This window comes from Monopterus albus, unplaced genomic scaffold (assembly GCF_001952655.1).
Source record: "Monopterus albus unplaced genomic scaffold, M_albus_1.0 scaffold15.1, whole genome shotgun sequence".
In the NCBI taxonomy this organism is placed as follows: Eukaryota; Metazoa; Chordata; class Actinopteri; order Synbranchiformes; family Synbranchidae; genus Monopterus; species Monopterus albus.
In genome coordinates this window covers 340,851-356,835 of record NW_018127895.1, presented here as the reverse complement: position 1 = coordinate 356,835, position 15,985 = coordinate 340,851, and the positions used below count along the sequence as shown (strand labels likewise).

Below are 15,985 nucleotides of genomic sequence, written 5' to 3'. Positions count from 1 at the left end.
AGAGAATTATTTTGTAGAGATACTGCTTGCAAACCAATGATGGTAAGATGATGTCATGGGGTAGGACTGGATAAGTCTGATTTCTTCCTACTCCATTCAAGCATGTACTAGGGATAAGCAAATTGATATTGGATTAGCATTTGTTGGATATGTGTAAAATTATGTGTGTTGACATATCAACTGTCTTTACATGCTTGAAAGAATAAATCAAATCAAATCAATTATGTAGATCACTTTAATTAATATAATGTGATTTTAACTATCTTCTATAGTTCTTATTTGAAATATTTTACATTTTGCCGCGTAGCTTTTATTTGTGCAGCAGTTCTAAAGATCAATATGCTAAATATTCCTTCAGTGAGATCTGACTATTTCTTTTCTAGGTTGTCTCACTGACATGATGTCCAGGGGGCAGCACTAAGGTAGGGAGGTGGATTTCAATGGCACTGGTCATACATAAAGTAGCTTCTCTCAGCATGTGGGTGAGGACGCTACAAAGAAGAGAGGCAGGTTAACAAATGAGTAAAGAATTATGGCAGGACTTTGTGGCCCTAGGAGACAGAGTGGGCTGGGATGTTCTGCCAACGCTTCATCTGCCAGGGTGAAGGATACACACTCACATTTATATCCACAAATGCACACACATTGTCATCTCTCTATAGCTCCATCCCTAGCCTCTGCTGTAGCTGTGTGTCTGAACAGGAACCCCACTAAGCTGGCTGGGATCCAGCACCAAGGTCTCTCACCTCGCAGGCTGGGCAGGGGGCCTGGTAGCTCCGGTGAGTTATTCCTGGGCGTGGACCAGGGTTCCACCTTTCTGTTCTCCTTTTGTCTCATCCACCCTCCTCTGGCCCATCCTGGCCTCCCTTTCTCCCTTATCCCCCTCTCTGGGACCCTGTGGTTGATGAGCCTCCTTCAACTATCAGCATCTTCTATTGTCTTTAACAGAGGGAGAGAGAGGATTTATATAGCTAAGCTTACTTGTGCATCTGTGTGGGCAGACATGTTGAGGTCACCTCCTTATACTTACAGTCTGCAGTGTTTTATTAGTATAAAGTTCATGGATGACTTATCTAAATCTTTTTTTAACATTATCCCTTAATTTTCTCACAAAGTGTATTTAAGCTGATTAAAATCTTAAAGAAAGAAACAAATTCAAAGAGAACGTTTTGGGGTGTGATTAGAGCTGACACAATGAATCAGTTGGCTGACTAACAGAAAAGCAGCCACACCTATTATAATGTAATACACTAAACTATTGGTAATTATGAATCATGTAATTGATTCTCATACCAGACACTGTTTTCTTTTTTGTTTTATTTTGTTTATGCTAAGAAGTCCATGTTAAAGCCATTTAAAATTAAAGCCTCCTCTGCCAGTTTCTATGCAGGACAGCATTATATTAAATTTGTGTTAGGCTTGATTTTGCCACTAGATGTCACTGAAATAAAAAACAACTGGACTCAGAACATCAGTGCAAAACAAATTTTTTCCAACCAGCAACAAATACAGTTGCAGAAAAAATACATTAATTAAAAAATCTAATCAAGAGGCCAAGTTTAAAAAATGGGACTTCATGAGACTCCAAGTTTTCAATATATCAGTATATCCTTTTAGTGAACTCCAAAGTAAACAGAACAACAGTGTACCTGTACAACAAGGAATTCAATCAATCGTCAATCATCATCTCCCAATGAACTGTGCTTGGCACCTTGAAGAAAGTTGTAGACAACTTGTGAAAGCAGACAATATATTTAAACACTGTAATAATTTACACAAATCAATACCACTTAAAGAAAGTTGTTCACATCACACCGAGGGCAGTGGATGTAATACATGTTGATGTCCAGCCAAATTGATGAAACTGAGAAATTTTTATTTATTTTGGTTGTTTTGTGATATTTCTACATCCTACTGATGGTTTGAAAATAAAAGCAAAAGACTGAAATTGCAGCAATGCCCCCAGCATTGAACTTTCTAGACAGTTAAATGCAATAGTTTAGAAGGCACACACTTTGTTGATTTTTGATGTGAAAATAGCTAAATACAACCTCCACAGCAGCAACAGACATAAAAATAAGCCTTTCTTCAAATTGTAATGCATTGTTACATTTCATAAATTTAAAAAAGTAAAACTTTAAAAGTCACTATGGCATGCAAAACCAACTGGACACCCTACTAGTCAATGTTTAATGACCCCCATTTTGGACATATCACAGCTTTTATAGGTACATTCACCCACTCCTTCTCAGATCATTTTAGGTTCTGAGATATTTTAATGCTGATTTACACACACGACACTTTTAAGACTGAGCCACAAGTTTTCAGTGACATTCAAGTCTGTGGGTGCCATGCAGTAGGGCGCCACCTTTCCTGTGCAGCTAAACTTCCTGCAGCTCCTTTTCCATCAGATGAGGGTTTTGTTTTGCTGTTCTCCCCAGAAAACCCGCAGTCTGAAAGTTTTCTTGGTCTTCCAGATCTTGTTTTGATTTCTATTACTGCCATTTCAGACAGTGGTAATTTCAAGCTGTGAAGGTGCCAGTGTTTGAAGAGTCAGAGAATTTATCATCAGCTGGCAGTACCTAATGACCTGCCTAACAAGTTCTGATAAGTTAAAGAAATTCTGGGTGTTTTTGTACATGTCACAATATTTATTAAATGGAGGAAATGAAAAGTAACAATGCATTCAAATTTAAAAAAGACTGGATGTTTGCTGCAAAGGTTGTATTTACAAAATGGCTGGGGTTCCCTAACTTTTGCATACAGCTGAATAAAAATAAACAACTAATAACTCAAATGTAGTGAGCCATGTTTTCTTAATACTCATGCACTCATCGATGACAACAAATTAAATCTAAACCTGTATTAGTCTAGGACCAGATGATAAGATGATATAATAAAAACACGATACACTCTGCTTTGAAGCAGCAGCCTCAGCATCAGTACCACGCAGGAGAGTGGACAGCTGATGAGTTCCCACTCTGATCCTATTTTCCGGTACCAAGAACGTGTGAGCTACTTACTGGACACAATTAGCTTATAATAATAAACATACAGTTTATGATGAGTATTTGTTATATATCCGCTGTCGCAGTTTATTTGGCAATGATGTTGAGCGTGGTTACATTAATTAGTTAAATTGTGGAATGAGATTGCATGTGTGAAAGTTGACGCCCACTTTTTTTCAGACAAGTTCATCAGTCCAAGCCCCGACACAGACGATCTATGTCGTAGTGAGATTACTTAGGTTACTTTTACAAATACATTCCCCTATAAAATAATATCTGGCATGAACGTAAATCAGGCGATAACATCACAATCACTTGGTATTACTGTAAAGTGTTTTAAGCATTTGGCTCCGCTTTAAAAGAAAAAAAACACAACAACAAACAAAAACGACAAAGTAAGAACAATTAATTATACAGAGTCCCCCGCTTTGCCATGTGATGGTACAGTCCATCGACGTCCTGCGCGGGAGCGGAAAACGTGCATCACTGCGGAAAAGAATCGGTGTGTTTTTCGGGTAGTAATTTGTGCTATTACAACAATTTACTAGTAATTTTCGGATTTCTTCTAGACGACTCCACACACTAGAGGTGAAAGAAGGCGATAGTTGTGGTTTCGGTAGCTTTAAATAGCTACAAGCCAGCTAGCCTATCTGCTATTGACATCTTGTTAACTTGGCTGTTAGTGGTTGTTAAGCGTGAGTGATATTAGTTTGAGCACAGTCAGTGGCTGTGTATAAAGTTGGAGTATTTCTTTTCATATTTAACATGACTGTCATGTTTAAATGAACTGTGGACTTTGAAGGATGTGGGTGGTAGGAGCAGGAGCAGGAACAGGAACAGGAACGCCAAATGAATGTGTACACGTTCCCCCATGTCTGTGCAGATGCATCACAGTCGACTAGCTGATAGCTAATAGCTATGCTAAGCTACGTATTTACATGTTTGTATGTTTCAGCTTGGTAACACGTCCAGCATGGCTCGGGACTGGAAACCTGGCGATCTGATTTTCGCCAAAATGAAGGGTTATCCCCACTGGCCTGCAAGAGTAAGTCTGGGTCTTGTTCATAGACCAGTTTATATAGCTCATAGTACATTTGATTAGAGCTGCAGCAATTAGTCCATAGAAAATTGATTAGCTGCCTGGTAGATAATCCAATAATTACCCCCCTTTTTAAGCAAAAACGTCAATCATTTGCAGCTTCCATCTTCTAAATTATCTCATAAAACAGTCTTTTGATTTGGTTCTTGATTAACTGATTAACCATAATCAGTTTCTCATTATGTTTACTAGAACATAAGCAAAGCTTCACAGTTTGGTAGCTTGTAATAATGCTTGTAATAATGAATCTTTGTTTGAAAATGTACTTTTATTACAATTAATTGATTAATAATGACTGTTAATTGACTAATTGCGCTAGATTTGGTGCATTTCTTTCTTGCACACGATCCTAAACCGAATATCTTTATGTTTTGGACCACTGGACTGACAACACGACATTTGAATCTGTAAGATTGTTGGAAATTAGACCAGGTATTTCCCAGTCCAGAAAATAATCGTTACTTGCAGCCCTGCAAAACCACAGAAACACACTTCCTAACTATTTAAATGCCTGAGAAAATAGAAACTTGTTCAGTCTTCCTTTGAGTGTCGACACTGTACTGATAAATAAGTCTTTGATTGTTGTTTTCATGGTTAATCATTTTGCCTAAGACAGTTAATTTCCTTGAGGCTAGTATGCTTTATTTAAATGGCATGTCTGGTCCAACCAACTGTCCAGAACCCAAAGATAATACATTTTTAGTCATATAATGTAGTTATCAGAATAACTGGTGATTCATTTTCTGCCAGTCACCTATTGATTAGTCAACAGTTGCAGCTCTAATGATGACTTCATGTTGTTTATGGCTGCAAATAAATATTTGCTTCCTTTATTCTCTCTCACAGATCGATGAAGTCCCAGATGGCGCTGTAAAACCTTCCAATATCAAGTACCCCATCTTCTTCTTTGGCACCCATGAAACGTTAGTAATTACTACTTTTATCATCTCTTTTACTTTGACTTATCTTTACCTACTTAATAGGCAAAGTTGCATTTAATATTTGGGTTAATACGCAGCAGAAAAAATTGTAAGACAAATATGAAAGCCACAATTTTGTGCACAGGTAAAACCGAATTGTAAGTGAGCATCATAAGAAGCAATTCTGTCTCTGCTGTTTCTCTAAATATATAAATGTTTGATGGGTTTCTGATTAGAGGTACTTGTATATTTTGTCTCTGTATCCTCTTGCACAATCTCACAGTAAACACTACGTGTTTAATGCTTCACCAAGTATTAATTGGATAAACATCCTGAAAATAATTTCCACCAGAGCATTCCTGGGCCCAAAAGATATATATCCATACCTACCTAACAAAGAGAAGTACGCAAAGCCCAACAAGAGGAAAGGCTTCAATGAAGGACTGTGGGAGATTGAAAACAACCCAAAAGTTGAGCTCACTGCACCCAAGGTAGGTTTTCCACCTCTTTGTTTTCTCCAGACATTTATCAGGATTTCTCCCCCAGATTTTGGCCCCGGGTGTCGGCTTGATGTCGCGTTACCTCCCTGAGTTTGACTTTAATTTTGTGTTTGCTAGGGCTGCACGATTATGGCAAAAATCATAATCCTAATTATTTAGTTAATATTCAGATCATGAATTATTTAACACAGTTAGCTTCCCCATAGCAACTGCTTCAGCCTCATGTTGGACTGGAAAGTGACTGTCTCTCTTCATATATGTTTACTAGAAAAAACCCACCATTGCCAAGTTGTCATTTAATACTTTTTTTCCTCCCTATTTTGTCTGAAGCCAGTTCCTCCCGAATCTTTCACTGAAAAGGACTCAGACAGCAGCCCAGAGGGAGAGGAGGATGCAGATGACAAAGGGATGAAATCCAAGGTCAGTTTTTACTCTACAAATCTGTACAAGTAAATATGTAACCAGTTCACTGCATTGACATGCTGCTGGTTTGTCTCGGCTTCTTTCTTCTTTTGCTCTTTCTGATTTCTCACTGTCTGCTTCATCATACTGAATTACATATTCCTGCAGCTTACAAATTATTAGTTTATTTTGTATTAATAGATTAAAAGGCTTGTATCATAAGAGTAGTGGATACTCGCTAACTTTTCTCCCTTTGACCACACTGCATCCTACGCTGCATCTTGGGTGCATTCAGGTTCCAGGAAGTGAGGCTGAGCACAAGAATGAGAATGAGCAGGAGGAGCAGGAGGAGGAGGAGGAGGAGGAGGAGAAGGAAGGGTCTCTGATCTCTGAGCAGGGTCCTCAGAACCAGGATGTAGGTACTTTGCATGCTGGGATACCATAAAGTGGTGCACGGTGCCTCGTCTTCTGCTGGGGGAAAGCATGCGACACTTAGTGGTTTTTCAGTTGGTGGTTTGTTTCTGTTTGACTCGGTGGCCACAAAGATTTGTCAGTTTTTGATGTTTTAATCGAAATGCCTGGTCTGGATTTGTTGTGTTGATGCCACTGAGGTGGTGACTTGTTCACAGGCAGTGGGAATTATGTGACAAAGCAGTCCCTGTGTTTCCAATGAAATAAGATTAAAGAACATCAGCTGTTGTACTAGTCTGATGAAAATGGAGCTAATGTCTGGGGACAATAACTCTGTGTGTGACTGTAATGAAAATAGAAATGTTTTTTTCTTCTCCTCTGTTTTACCTCTCTGAGATCACCCTGGCAACATGGCGCTTTCCATTTCCTGCTTCTCCTTTTCCATATATTGTGTAATTACACTGTTTGCAATTAGTTAATCATAATTTAATTTTTGCATGGCTGTCTGTGTGCTTTGGAGAAAGGTAAGTTGTGACTAAGTTAATTGCTTCACATATTTTGCACAGGCTGAGAAGGACTAATGTTTTTATATTTATTTTTCCCTCTGCAGTATTTTAACAAGTCATAACCTGTGTCCCAATTCTCTACGACATACTGATTCATACTGAAGTTATCTTAATCAAAAATGTCAGTGTTTAGAGATGGGCAGGTGATACCGAAGCTTGTTTCACTCCACTGAAGCGCAATGTTTCAATACATTGTATCAAAAGAAGAAAACCATGAGTATGATGATGTCTGAAGCTTCAGATCTCGCTGCTTCTTCAGAATACACTTTACTGAGTTAGAGATTTTATTCCATCCCAAGGCATAAACCTTTTTCAACACAAATGGAAAGAAAGCCTCATAGGGCTTCCTCCACCCATCACTACTGTTTTCCAACAACGCAGTGCACAAATCAGTTTATATCTCAACAAAACAAAAAAGTTTAAAATCTTTAGAAAGGTGTTTTGATTTCTTAACAGTGCGAATATGTAGCGTGAAAGTAGGACACAGTTAATGTAATACTGCATAGAGTGTAATTCCAGAGTTGTACACTAGATGGTGATCAAATAGTCCAAGATGACCTGACAAAACACTAAGTTGTCCTCTTGTTGATCTTTACATCTGACTTTCATTTTGTTCTCCTCTTATGGAAGCAACTTGATGATCTGTTTTGGTGATTTGTTGGTGATCTGTTTAAGAAAAATACAACAACAGCTAAAGGTTGAGGCTTTGGACCAAAACAAAATTAACAGATGGTGTTGCATTTTAGGGTGCAGCTCAGAAAGAATCCTCAGATGTTCCTAAACCCAAGAGGGGAAGAAAGAAAAAGGTTGGTTGTTTTTATTAATGCAGTTCATGTAAAACGTATGAGTTTGTTGAGATCATTTTATAAGATGGTGTGTTCTCTTATTTTCCTAGAGTGATGCTGACCAGGACACTGAAAAGGACGATGCCCCTGTTAGTCCTTCAGGTAGGTTGTGTTTAGGTATAGGTGATGGGAAGATGCATCATTCATTGCTGATGGTTGACACCCAGAAGTGTTAGAGAAGTGTTGGTACAACTGTATGAATATTTTGGAGGATGTAGCAGGCAGTGCTGTTGAATTGTATTGCACTGAATTTAAAGGATGTTGTCACCGTCTCAGATTTTATTTCAGCAGTACTGTAAGTAGAGTTCTTTTCCTGTGTGTGTCCATCCCTGTGATCAGGTGCAGAGGGTCCTAAACGAAGAGGCAGGAAGCCAAAAAGTGAGAAGTTGCTTCTGCTCCAGCAGCAGGACCAGCAAGGCTCAGGAAGTGAAATGTAACTACACAATATGAGTATGAACACAGAAAATTCCTGTGCACCACTTTTGCCTGGGTGCTGTGATTTATTTTGAAGAAACTGCTCCTACTTTAACAGATGTAAAGACCAGTGTAAAGCATTTTGATCTAAAGTTCACTCTGAACCTTCATTTACAAACAAAACTAGTTGATATGGGTTTGACTATATTCATGGAGCAGCTATATTTTAGTTGTTAGTCGTTTCATCTTCAGATAAAGACTGTGAAGAGTGTGTAGTTTTGACTTTCATTTGCCTTCGAAGCCTCCAACAAATACTTTTCCCACATTTAGGGACCCTGCTGAGTCAGACAGAAAGAGAAAGCGGTCACCAGAGGACAAGTCCAAGAGTGTAGAGGAGGAGAAGAGAAAGAATAAGGAGGACAGCAAAGGGAAAGATGCGGAGGTTAAGGAGCCTGAAGCAAAGAAGAAGAAGCAGTCTAAGGACGACAGCTCCTCTGGCTCTGACGATGAAGAGGCAAGTGTCCTGTCCGTGCCAACATCTTCACAGTTCAGCAGCAGCAGAACACCCATGTGTTTTCAAAGGATGTATGATTCTGTCATCTGCGTGATTTTCATTTTGTTTTTGTTTGTTTTTTTCCATCTCAGAAAAACAAAGGCAGAAAGAAACAGCAAAATGCAGAAATAGACAAAGATGCACGGCGGCGGAAAGCAGATGAGATGAGAGAGTAAGCTTTTCACACTGTTGCATGTTACCAGAGCAAACTTGATATGTTCATGTTCCTCCTTTGTCCATTATTTATTTACTAGCTACTGATGCTAACACTCATTGGTGATGGAAAGATTTCTTTCTGTCTTGCAGGTCAAACAATGTAGGGACCAAAAACGAAGAGAGGACAGTAGTTAAGAAAAAAGGTAAGCACAGTAATTTAAAGTTACAGCATGTAACTCATACTGCTAAGCAGAAGTAAACTAGCATAGTGGGACAGACTTACCAAAAGTGTTTGATACATGCAGCAGGCTTGAGGCCTGGTGTTAGCATGAGCAAGCTAACATGAGGGCATAGTGTTGCTTATTGTGGGGCTCTGATGATTTGTGGCGGCATGGCCTGACACCCCTCTCTTTGGGGCCCAAATAATGGGTACACATCATTTAACTTGTATACTGAGCTTCTATATGAATGCTCTCCCGTTCTCTGGCACATTCAGTTGTGTATTATTGACTACTAAGCTGAATACTTTTCACCTTTTTTCTTTTCCTCAGAAATGTCAACAGACTTGAAACTCCAGAGACTCCACAGCGAAATCAAGATTTCACTGAAAATTGACAACCCTGTAAGTTCTGCTGTAGCGTAGATGTGATCAGTGTTGGATCATAAATGAATCATATCTCAGACATTTTGCATTGCTCACAACGTATGTAATAAATGTGTTTATTCTGCTGACAAAGACAAAAGACGCTGTACTTTGCTGCAGTTTTTCCATCTCAGTTGTCCATAAAATGCTGTAAAACTAGATTTCCATTCTTTAAATGTAATATGCATTTTATAGACGTATACTCCCCTCTTCGTGGTTTTGTTGCATTATTTAATGCAGCTCAGAATTCCTTGTGTTGTGGGTCATTATCCTACAGGACGTTACCATGGTACTCCCACTCTCTGTTTGTTATGTGAACCGCTGCATTGCTCTTTGTGTTACACTGAATTTTGATCTGTTGGTGCATGACCTAAATAGTATAAACACATTAGGTTCTTTGTGAAAAAGGAGCTTGTCACTGTAATGAGTTTATTGAAACTGGGCCACGAAGAGAGCTACTTTAAGCAGGCCGATGTTCTTCCCAGTATAATTTAGGGAACTTTGTCTTCAGTTTTTTTATGGATGAGTAATTTGGATAATTGACTGTTTCTACAGCTGTTCATTTTGTTCTGTACTTACTTTACTCTTTCTAAATGATCATCCTTTTTTCCTGCCACCTTTTTGCTCCCGCCTCACTAGGATGTGAAGAAGTGTTTGGAGACGTTGGATGAGATTGGTGCTCTTCAGGTCACGACCCAGCACTTGCAGAAACATAGTGAACTCATCGTCACACTCAAAAAGGTAGACTCCCTGATCCAAAATGCATTTAAAGTAAGACAGTTTCAAACTGAACAACCAAACTACACTAGGCTTGTGTTCTAAGATGATGTGTGATTTTATTCATGTTCTAGGTTCGCAGATTCAAGGCCAACCAGGACATCGTGGACAAGGCCACCATGTTGTATAACAAGTTTAAGACTATGTTTCTGGTTGGAGAAGGGGAGTGTGCGCTCAGCCAGGTGCTCAACAAGTCTTTAGCTGAGCAGCGGCAGCATGAAGAAGCCAAGAAAGGAGCACTGAAGAGAGCTGAACAAGCCAGGGAAAACGACTCAGGTACTGGTTATTATACAGTAGCTTCAGAATGTATTCAGACCCCTTCACTGTTTGCACACTTCATTGTGTTGTAGATATAATTGTAATTTGCCCCTTCAATCTATAGTTGGTAATCTGTAATGATAAAGGGGTGTGAAATCCTCATAAGACTGCAGTAGATTCTAGACATGCACCAATACGATACCAGCATCAGGCCCAGTACCACCCTCTACACCTCCAGTCATAAAAGCGGTCTGATACAATGCACCAATACCACTTACTGGTAACTTTACATTAACCTCATCCTGGATGAGCGGGTCATTAGGCGGATAAGGAGTTTCTTAAGATGAGTGACGCTGACAAAAGTAAAGCTGATTGCAAGCTCTGATCTGTGTCTGTCAAGAGTGATGGGAAGGGAGGGGGGCCACTCACGGACACACACAAGTCCCAACAAAAGTCCCCCCTCCCACCACCACCACCTCTGCTGTCATTTTCTCTTTTGTTTTGCTTTTCTTTTCTGAGAACCTGAGTTTTGTTGAAGTGAAGTCTACCAGAGGTGGGGAGGGGCGGGCTAGATGTTAAAGTTTGACCTTACAGCAGCGTAACAGACCAAACCTTTTTTCCTTTTGAATTATGGGGGGAAGGTAAAATAGTTTTTGACCACTGTGTCAAGGAAAGTTAGGAAGAGTAAAAATAACAAGTTTTTTTTTTATGACTCACAAATACTGTATCTAGTTTCCACAAACAAGGTGTTTTAAAGCTGGTAGTATTACAGCATATATCAGTTAAATGTCATAATGGTGAGAGACGGTTCGGTCGGTTTTGTCATACGACATTTCTGCGGGTTACTGGTAAATCGGTTCCGGCCAGCTGAGTCACAGATGAAAGCCAACCAGAGAACGGAGACATTTCAGTCGCTTTCTTCTCTTCTTTGTAGGAGGATGTCATTGGATGTCTGTGGTGAACTTTCTCATTAGAAACAACGAACAGCTTTGCAGCCACAACACTGCTTTAGTGATTAATTTATCTGATGTACGTACTGTACTTCCACCAAAAAGACAACCTCTATGACTGGTCCCTTTCTAAAGCAATGCATCCCAAATGGATGGAAAATTGTATTTATCTCACTATGGTCTGGAACTCAGCATGCGTCGTCACAAGATCCTGTGAGCTCTCGCCACTAGCTGTGGTTGTGTAGTCTGTCTGTCTGAGTCTCTGTCTCCCTCTACTATTTAAAGACAAGATGACAAATGGTGATATGAGCCCTGAAGACAAGAAGCAGGAGACGGAGAGGGAGAAGCTGCTTGAAGATGCCTCAGCAGGAGAAAATCACAGGTACAGACTTTGTCTGTAGTTTCTCTGGAGTTTCCTTCAAGTGCTACATGACAGATGTTTCAAATACATCATACACACATAGAAATAAATATGTTTTAGCTAGCACAAAGTATAAATATAAAAACATTTTTTCAACAAATCTAAAAAAAAAAAAAAACAGCAACGTCTCTCATAGAGTTGAAGTCCTGATGTCTCCTCCAGGCCAACCTCTGTTCCACCAGCTTTTGTTACTCAGTGCACTGAGTGTCTGTTGTTGAGTGTTTTTGTGTATAAAAACATGTTCCAGGGTTTCCTGGCACTGCCACACTTACCTAATTGTAGTTTTTCAATGTTTTAACTTTCTAAAAACACAGTGTTATTGCAGTCATGTCTGATTACCCACAGACATTCAACTTGCCCATGGATTCTCTTCTGTTGAGCATCTGCATTGGTCCAGAGCTCATCAGTGGTGATTGTTAAAGGCTGCTAGCAACAGAAAGATTGAATAAACAACATTAGATTGCTTTTTTTATTTTATTTATTTTAAATGACAGTCCCAGAAGTGAACACCACAACAAACTGCTGGGAAAGGCTTGAGACTGGGCTACAAAGGCAGAAAGAGTCAGTTAAATGTTGGCTTTGGTGTTTTAATGGGATTTACTGACAATAAGGAAAATATAAAATGTCATCAACCTTTTCCTCAACTGTCTTCAATTAAATCAGTTTACCATTTAAACCGATTTATTGATCTCCTCTGACTGCAGTGCCCCAAAAGGTCCAGAAGAGTCTGCTTGAAGAAAAGGCCGGACATTTGCTGCTAGTACTCCTTTGTCCAAACTGCACTCACTGACTGAAGTCTGCTGTTCCTTGTGATGACTGATAATGATCACTGGTTTCCACTTTACTTACTGACAGTGTTGCTGCTCAAACGTTTCTCTACATGAAACCCCTCCACCCCCAAGGTCATGACTGGTTACCCATTTTATTTTTGTACTTTAAAAGTCAAATGTGTAGATCTGCAGCACTGTGAAATTAAACCTTTGTGAGCATGCTCACAGAGACGGGGTTAACACTGTCCTATTTCTCTTTTAGACTAAATGCTTTTGATTGTGACCTCTCATTTCAACTCATGACATTTACAGAATTGGCAGTTTGTAACTTCAGTTACAGATTATATAAAGTACAGGGTTTAGCTGTAGTTAGATGTATCATGTCTAATAATAGTGGCTTTCATAGATGAACATTCACTTCAGATGCATGAGTAAAACATCCTCAAGTTTGGTAGTTTTCTTTTGCCAAGAAAATTCTTTATTCTCAACCATGGTCAAGTGTCTGTTTTAAAGTTTTCTTTTAACACAGATGTAAATAAGAGTATTTGGTGCCTGTCTGACCAGTTTTAGCATCCAGTAATAAAGTAGTACATGTGATTCACCTTGTCTTTAATGTTTCACACTGATGACCCCGATGTTGCTGTTGTGGACTGATCTTTTTATGCAGCCACTTTATATCAGATATCATCAATCAGTTTATATCTGAATCAAACAGGTGCAGTTTATTACTTATGGATTTAATGTTACAGTGACACACTTATAGAATTATATACCAGTGCTTTGCTGCCCTGGCTGATTTCACCTGTACATCACTGCAGCAAGGTGAGAAATTAACACGCTTGCAAGACCAAGATTTTTAGTTGGTGTCGCATTACTCTTTCTGATTCAAAAGTTTTCAGGAGCTTTAAGGTAAAAAGAGTGACATTACACAGTTGCAGCCTAGTAATAACTGCTGATTGCTGCACTGTAAAGCATTTCAACTGAGTTGTTTACTGAGCATCACATCTTTAATGAATGGTTTACAAAGTAACCTAAATAAGCTTGTACATAAAGACGGATACAGTTTGTACTGGGTTGTCGATAGTGCGACAAACACTCCAATGAATGTCAGTAGGTTGTCTTTTCAACGTATGGCTAAAGGTGTTTCTATAAAGGTGAAAGTAGTGAATTGACCCGCTCACAATCCACTTGACCAGCACTGTACAACCACAGATGAAACAAGATCACCACAAAATAAGTCTCAGGAAACACTGCTGTTTATTTTGAACAGAACAATATTAAAACTAAAGCATTACTGTACATATGGACATCATTTTTAAAGAAAATACACATTTCCTTCTGAAATACAAAGATGTAACTATTATACCGCATAAAATTGGTGACCTAAGCAATTCACTAAAGAAGAGCTTTAGTTGAAGGCACCTCGGTCCACATAGGGATAGGCCAGGAATTGTCCCAGCTTTTTGCCTTCGGCATCGTAGTGCAGCATCCGGAAACACTTATCGCAGAAGAGACATGGGTCACATGGAGCAAACTGGTCATTGGTAGTAAACCATCTGCAAGAGCCACAGAGATGTTAAATGTGTACTGACTCAGATTTAAAATACCACAGTTGTTTATGCAAATCCACATTTTTACACACCTTCCAATGAAGACATGGCAAACTGCGCACTTCTGGGTGGCGACCCTGTGCTTGTGTGTGAGAAGTGGATACAACTTCTTGTCCAGGCAGTCGTTCTTATGGACGAGTCTGCAATGTGTACAAAAAAAGAAAGAGACTGGAGCTATTTCTTAGAGGCCTTGAGTGATGAGAACCCAGATTTGTATCATGTGTGGTTACCCTTCTCCCACCAACAACCAATCAGCTCATAGACATTTATGCCACCATTAATGTGATGAAACCAAATGAGGTCTTGTGAGAGCGGGCCAGTCTTGTGGTGGTAATACAAAGCTTCAGAAAGCATTATACTGTACAGTAGCTGACAAAAACCACACAACCATACAAAATCTTAGTAGTATAACATGATAAGGTAGAGGGAATGGTCCAGGGTTTGATGGGAACATTTTCCACAGCTCAAAACAAAACACCTAATTCATACTTAGTTGCAACAAGTTAAAATGACGCTGGTCATTGCGTGGGTATTTTGACTGTGGCAAATGAGTACTTCGCTGAGTAAATTTAAGTTCATGGCCTGGAGAAAAGTACTTCAACTATTAATACATTAATAGACCAACAGTTTTGATAATTTGTCAAATTAATTATCAAAGAGTGAATCATTTATCAAACAAAAATGCCCCAACATCTCAAATATGATTTGCCTCATCTCTGTTTTATATTTTTTTTTTTAATTGAGCACCTTCAGTTTTTAGACTGTTGCTAGAACAAACAAGGACTGTGAAAACCTCACATCTGAAAAATTATTCATAAGGACACAGTACGTGAGTCTGTGTGTTGAATACTGACTGACATATCAACAGTAAAAGAAAACTGTAACCTTGTTGTGATGAGCAGTCAGCCATTAAAGATGGTGTCTCAGGAAATATAACTAAGTTTATCAAATTATCCACAGTGACCAAGACCCCACACACTGTTTTACAGTTCAAAACTAATTTTGAGTGGGTTTTGAAAGACACTGGATCACACAACTGAGCAGCTGCTGAGCAATGGTAAAGAAAGCACAGCACTAACCTGACATCTGTGAAAATGACCAGATGTTCGCAGTCTCCCTGATGACAGTAGAGGTATGGGAAGCCCACTTTCACTTTCAGATCCATGAACCGTGTGTCCTCCATCTTGGCCTGTCTGTAGGGTGGAAATTTGCAGGCCTTTGCCCATTCGATAGTGGTCCTGTAGTTTGAAACACCAGAAAATACAGCACAAAAATAGACTTTTGAATGTTAAGTCAGTTTGACTTATATAGCCCAAAATCACAAGTTAACCTCAAGGGGCTTTAGGAACTGTGCAGCATACAAGTTGGATAAGGTAAAACTTTTAAAAACTTACATGCTGATGTCCTGACATTCAGGGAATCGCATGTCATTGTAAAAAACGCCTTCAAAGAAAAAAAACGCTGACTTGAAATGATCCTAAAAGCAGGACACATACAAATATTATCTATAGGTTTTTGTGTCCGGTCTTATTCACAAATATTGACAAAATATGACCTTACAATAACACACAAAAGGTGCTTACTTTGCTGACAAAGTCTGGGGCGATGTCCGGTGTGTTGCTGAACTCTCCATACACTTGCAAGTCGCTGACACAACATATGGCATCCCTGAGCTCTGCCAG

At 39.2% G+C, this 15,985-nt stretch overlaps 2 protein-coding genes across 4 annotated transcripts in view; one reads left to right on the top strand and one right to left on the bottom strand.

Annotated features, from left to right (window-relative positions):
* The first annotated feature begins 3,229 nt into the window (after window positions 1-3,229).
* Window positions 3,230-13,290, top strand: psip1a (PC4 and SFRS1 interacting protein 1a). 3 transcript variants are annotated; one of them, XM_020591876.1, is made up of 17 exons: window positions 3,230-3,510; window positions 3,964-4,053; window positions 4,954-5,030; window positions 5,380-5,518; window positions 5,858-5,947; window positions 6,225-6,344; window positions 7,653-7,712; window positions 7,802-7,853; window positions 8,091-8,184; window positions 8,496-8,679; window positions 8,811-8,890; window positions 9,025-9,077; window positions 9,426-9,496; window positions 10,157-10,258; window positions 10,369-10,570; window positions 11,788-11,884; window positions 12,628-13,290. In XM_020591876.1, exons 2-17 carry the CDS (start codon window positions 3,982-3,984, stop codon window positions 12,656-12,658), a joined length of 1,524 nt encoding a protein of 507 aa, XP_020447532.1. In that variant the 5' UTR covers window positions 3,230-3,510; window positions 3,964-3,981; the 3' UTR covers window positions 12,659-13,290. The 3 variants fall into 3 exon arrangements, with proteins under 3 accessions (XP_020447532.1, XP_020447534.1, XP_020447533.1); XM_020591877.1 differs by having other exon boundaries at window positions 3,506-3,596; XM_020591878.1 differs by lacking the exon at window positions 6,225-6,344 and having other exon boundaries at window positions 3,231-3,510.
* Window positions 13,291-13,971: 681 nt separating this feature from the next.
* Window positions 13,972-15,985, bottom strand: part of snapc3 (small nuclear RNA activating complex, polypeptide 3) — a 3,697-nt gene continuing 1,683 nt past the window's right edge. Inside the window, 5 exon segments of the mRNA XM_020591886.1 lie at window positions 13,972-14,249; window positions 14,336-14,443; window positions 15,383-15,541; window positions 15,698-15,780; window positions 15,887-15,981. Coding sequence (XP_020447542.1) covers window positions 14,102-14,249; window positions 14,336-14,443; window positions 15,383-15,541; window positions 15,698-15,780; window positions 15,887-15,981 — 593 coding nt within the window. The 3' untranslated portion in view covers window positions 13,972-14,101.